Here is a 6,000-nt window from a genome sequence, read left to right on the forward strand (position 1 = left end):
AATTAGAAGCAGGCTTCTTAAAACTCTTCACAGCTGAGAAGCTTCTGAAGAAAAATGAAAAAATCTGAATGTTGACAGTCAAATAGTGTAGTGTTGTACATTAGAACCTCATTATAACATTACCGTTTTTACATGGGTGTAAGTATAGTGATGAAATCACATTCCCTTCATAAGAGGTACTAGTTTTGCCCCTTGAACTAACAGTTATTTACACCTAATATAAATTTGGGACTTGAGATGGTGTGGTAGATGTGTAACCTATTATTGAGTACTGTGGAATGCCATGAGGTTGATTTTGGAAATGTTTTTGTTAGAAGTTTATATCTGAATAAAGCAGTTGAAAATAGCATTAAATTTCTAGCAAGTAAATTTTTAGTTGAAGAGATGACTTGTTGCACTAATACTATTAAGGTGTAGGTGCTGGTATAAATGACATTCAGGTTAAGGACATTGAAGCACTTTAGACCACAGGCCCTGGGACACTTACTTAGGCACTGCCCTAGATATTTATCTATATTGGATGGGTATTGGTAAGAATTGCAGTTTTAGGGCTCACAATTTTAAAAGGGTCCAAGTATTACCATGATTCTCTATGGAATTTCATGAATTAAAGCAAACAGTGTTGGTGATTTGAAAGAATTATTTATGTATGAGTTGAAGAACATGTAATTAACTCCCTTACCACCTCCTTTTTTTTTTTTTTTTAAAAAAAACCATGATATGTTTATGTTTATTATTTCCCTTCTATGTTTATATCCTGGGTATTTTTCCCATTAATAGAAGTTAGGTTTTAAGTTTTTCTTAGGTAGTCTTATAATATCATTGGAATTATTACTATAATATCCCCCTACCCCCACAGAATCTCATTTGAATTACAGAATCAGAGCACTGAAAATGACCATCATATTTGGATTTTGGTTGGCGTCATTCAGCATACTTTCATTGAATAACTACTCTTGGCCAAAGTGCTGGGTTTTGGCACTGATTTTTAGCACACCTATATCCACAAACCATAAATACAGAAAGGAATGACTGTTGCTTTCCCAGAATTTGAAATACTGTAGGAAAGAACGTCAGAAATACATTATTGTATGATATATGATAAGTGCTATGGTAGAGGTAAGTGTGAAGGGTTTTGGGAGTAGAGGGAGTGGGGTGCTTTTTTTGACTTCTCTTTCTGACCTTTATTGATTTAGTCCTGCCAAAATTGTTCACAGATGACTGTAACCTTGGGTAGTTTTAAAAAGTTCTTATTAATGAAATCACAACCTCAGAATTTCTATTTAAATGATTTTTTGGAAAAGAAGGGTATGGAGTTTCAACTTGAATTTGTTTAAAATCTAAAGGAGATTTGGTCAGTTAAAAAAGTGCCACTATCTTTGTAATACAGAATGATCTGGAACCTAGCAAAACTGTTCCACTGAATGCCTCTAAACAAGATGGACCCATGCCAAAACCACATAGTGTTTCACTCAACGATACCGAAACAAGGAAACTCATGGAAGAATGTAAAAGACTTCAGGGAGAAATGATGAAACTATCAGAAGAAAATCGACACCTGAGAGTAAGTTGTTTTTGAAGATAAGTTGATTTAAATGAAGGCATAAGATGTGTGAATATTATTAGGCCATGTTATCTATCAGTTTTTAAAATTTACCCATGGTCAGTTCTCGTTTTCCCTAATTTTATTATGTCTTAGCTGTTGCTCCCCACTGTTGCCTCTAGTTTTACAAAGGCTTCTCTTTGCCTGCAAGTTCCTTTCCTAGTAGATGCCCTAGTTTTTTGTGATCTAGCTGGTGGCATTGCTAGCTTCCTCTCTTGTTTTTTACATTTTTATAGCCTTTACATTTTGTGCCCTAGTCATATGTCTTGCCTTAAATGGTGCTATCCTATATAGCGTAGGGACATACGTGGCTGTTGAGCACTTGAAATGTAAGTTTGAAGTGACATGTATTGTGAGTGCAAAACACCCGATTGATTGCTTAGACTCAGTACAAAAAAAATACTTTTTTTTGTATTATTACATATTGAAATAATATTTTGGTTATATTGGATTGAATTTTATTATTAGAATTAATTTTACCATTTTCTTTTTACCTTTTAATGTGTTATTAGAAAATTTCAAAGTAAATGGGTGGCTCACATTGGAAGCTTATTTTTATATTGGACAGTTTTGGACTAGAGTATCCTGAAGAGGTCTCTCTGTTAATGATCTCTTTTTTTGCTTTAGTTTGAGTTCTTCCTTCTGACTGGATCGCTGTGAAATCCCATTCCTACCCTTATAAACCCATTATACATATATGATTGTCTCTTGGTTCCTTGGTTCTTGTCATCTTTTCAATATAACCTTTTCTAGGGCTCTCGCCTCCCAGAAGAAAAGAAATATGGTTTTGGAATGCTCTCTCCTTAGTTTCCATGAAACCTCTGTCATCTTAACTGCTCCTGTCTGTTGGAGGTCTTTCTCCCTCTAGTGGGCGGTAGTTCTTTAGAGGCAGGGACCTGTGCTCATTCATCTTTGCATTCATAGTACATGCGTATAGTAGTCATTCATACATTTGGGTGAATAAATGGATGAACTGGTGAATGAGGACTAATTGAATACGTGTGGGGTTTATTAATAATTTGTCTTGACAGTAATTATTTCAAGACCCGAATACCTTTAAAGTGCCGTCAAAGTAGATGATACAAAAATATACATGAGTAAATAACCTAAATTAAGGGGCTTAATCTACATTTGATTCTTCCATCTGTTAAATGTATATAGAAACTACATATACTCTGAATCACAGGTACTGTATCTTGAGTTGATCTGTGTTGAAAAAATTGTTTATCTCTTCCTATTTCACAGTACCCCTCAGAGGCCCTCAGCACCTCTTGGGATAGTGGAAAGATTATCTTCATTTCACACTAATATCCATACACCATAGATTTCTAAGGATGCTCTTTTTGTTACTTCTACTTTATCTACCATGACTTTCATGGCACAGTTCTATTCTTTGATAAAGATGGGCTTCTTAGCATGACAAAAAACCACTGTTTGTTTCTTGGCAGGAGAGGGAGAAGTGGAAATGGTAGGAATGATGTAAGTAGGGCAGGGCTGGAATATAGGAAGAGTGGACAGGGAGAGAGGTGAGATTTGGGTGCTGGTATCTCCTTTTTATTTATTGGCTGATGTTTTGTAGGAGATATTATTTGAAAGAGTGTTTTGCTGTTTACAAGACAAAAACAAAAGAACCTTGAAGGCCACTGGCCTATAGGATCAATTTCAGGTGCTTTATTAACATTTCATGCACAAGACCCATCATAAATTCACTGTTCCTTTTTATTCCTTTAGTCCCGTGTTTCTTAATTCAGACTGTTCATCTGAATCTCCTAGTGAGCTTTTTAAAAATACGGGTCCTCTCCAGACCCAGCAAATCAGAATCACTAGGAGTATTGTTTAAAGTTCTCGATGGGATTGAGAATAATTTTTCCTTCACATAGGACTAATGGAAAATGAGACTAAAAAACCCCACCAACCCTCAGAAAATCCAGTAATTGGAAATAAAAAAGTAAGACCTGAGGTGGATTCTTTAATTCATTTGGCATTAGAAGCATCCTAGAGAAATCAGTGTGAGAAAATAAAAATGAGCTTGCACTAAGGAAGTAAAAATCTGTCCTGTCATTCATCTGGTTGGGATGTTGGACATATGTAAAGCCAGTTGCCTAGGTAATAGGTATCAGTATTTCCCCCAGGATCACACTGAGACTGGTAAAGTGTCATAACAACCTTCTATTTTGAGTGACTATTGCTTTCTTACTGAGAAACTTTGTCCCGTAAAATCACATTGTCAGAAACTTTGCTGTGTGAAATCATACTGGTAAGAACTGAGCAGCAGCTCACTCTTGTCTAGAGGATCTGAGTCACTGACACAGAGAAGCAGCGTCCCTTTCCAGTCCAGGGGCATAGCCTCTGATGGGGGGTGGGGGGGGTTGGGGGGGCTAGTTTCTGTATACAACATTCTATAGCTGTTGTAGTTTGTTGTTTTTCTGAAGAAGTAGGATTAGGCATCTCCTTTGTAGTCAAGACCCAGTGCTGACCCTTCCACACATGGACCTCCTGCTTTGAACTCATCAATACGCTTGCTTTTTAAATTTTATCCTGAAATTCCCCTTTCTTCCAGATCCTGTAAAATTCCTGTTCTTTTCCTTCGGCCAGATACTCCCTGTGCTCGTGCTGTGTGGGCACACTGGTTGCAGTGTGTCCATAACCCTGTTGGACCACAGCTTTGCTCCTGGTGGTCTTTGGTAACAGTGTAAAGATACCACGGGCCACCACGGAAATAAGTGCATGCATAGAGCTCTTCCTTACTTAATATAGTTTAGTGACATTTTCTCCTTCTGTGTCACTATATCCGTATCCAATTTTTCACTTTTTTAGGAGTACATTTTTCAGCTCTCGTTTTTAGAATCGACATTATTGAGGTATAATTTATATTCCATTGAAGCACCCATTGTGAGTGTACAATTCAGTCATTTTTAGTAAATTTGTAGACTTGTGCAGCCATTACTAGACTCCAGTGTTTGAATGTTTCCATCAGCCTAGAAAGTTATCTTAATGCTGGTTAGCAGTTAATCCCTGTTCCCACTGCAGCCATGTGCATGCTGATCTGCTTTCTGGCCATAGAGCTGTAGCTTGACAGTTTGACTGTATGCATATTTGTTTTTAAAACTTTTTTGTGCATATATTTTTTTCAGGATGAAGGCTTAAGGCTCAGAAAGGTAGCACATTCGGATAAACCTGGATCAACCTCAGCTGCATCCTTCAGAGATAATGTCGCCAGTCCTCTTCCTTCCCTTCTTGTCGTAATTGCAGCCATTTTCATCGGGTTCTTTCTAGGGAAGTTCATCTTGTAGAGTGAAGCATGCAGAGTGCTATTTCTTTTTTTTTCTCTTGACCAGAAAAAGATTTGTTTACCTACCATTTCATTGGTAGTATGGCCCACGGTGACCATTTTTTTTTGTGTGTACAGCGTCATATAGGCTTTGCCTTTAATGATCTCTTACGGTTAGAAAACACAATAAAATAAACTGTTCGGCTCCTGGACAAATTGTATATTACCAGATCATCACTAGCAGATGTCAGTTGCACATTCAGTCCTTTATGAAATTCATAAATAAAGAATTGTTCTTTCTTTGTGGTTTTAATAAGAGTTCAAGAATTGTTCAGAGTCTTGTAAATGTTATTTTAATAATCCCTTTAAATTTTATCTGTTGCTGTTTCCTCTTGAAATATGATTTATTTAGATTGCTAATCCCACTCATTCAGGAAATGCCAAGAGGTATTCTGTGGGGAAATGGTGCCTCTTACAGTGTAAATTTTCTCCTTTACCTTTGCTAATATCATGGCAGAATTTTTCTTATCCCTTGTGAGGCAGTTGACTGAGTTTTTCATCCTTACAATCCTGTCCCATGGTATTTAACATAAAAAAAAAAATAAAACTGTTAACAGATTCTTGCTCGATAGCTTGTTTGTGTGTCGTGTCATTAGGCGGGGGTTCCAGGGAGTCCACTGAATGGTAATTTGAAATTTTTGATGCATAATTTTATTTTGCATTGAAACCCTTTCATATGTTACAGTATTTATAGTTAAAAATCCTCATTCTCTTAAGGAAAGGGATTGATAAAATTTTAAGCTACTTTTGATATTTTGGAAAATCACAGTTTGTCCTCAAGATAATATAAAGAAATCCCATGAGAATACAAAGACTATAATTTTAGTCCATTTATATGTATGCCTTATGGCTCTGTTGCATTTGATTCTTCTAGTATATTCTCAAGGAAGACTTACTCTCCTTGGTTCTAGTCCAGTGCTTTTTAACCAGCCTAAGAACTTTTATTTTAGAACATTTCATAATAATAGTTTAAAAGTAGGTGTTTTTCCTGCTCAATCTGACATTCAAAGTAAATTTCTATTATGGAAATTTGGAATTAGTAAGTCTTAGGAATTTTCTTTGTGGA

General features: G+C 36.2%; 1 protein-coding gene across 2 annotated transcripts in view; it reads left to right on the forward strand.

The window, feature by feature from the left end:
• VAPA (VAMP associated protein A) overlaps nt 1–5,503 on the forward strand; it is a 40,102-nt gene extending 34,599 nt beyond the window's left edge. For both annotated transcript variants that reach the window (XM_059138612.1, XM_059138613.1), the window contains 2 exons: nt 1,391–1,564; nt 4,738–5,503. In XM_059138612.1, the coding sequence (XP_058994595.1) occupies nt 1,391–1,564; nt 4,738–4,896 (333 nt within the window). In that variant the 3' untranslated portion in view covers nt 4,897–5,503. The remainder of the gene's footprint in view (nt 1–1,390; nt 1,565–4,737) is intronic.
• Nucleotides 5,504–6,000: the final 497 nt, after the last annotated feature.

The sequence above is a fragment of the Mustela lutreola genome, chromosome 11, assembly GCF_030435805.1.
Source record: "Mustela lutreola isolate mMusLut2 chromosome 11, mMusLut2.pri, whole genome shotgun sequence".
Taxonomy (NCBI): Eukaryota; Metazoa; Chordata; class Mammalia; order Carnivora; family Mustelidae; genus Mustela; species Mustela lutreola.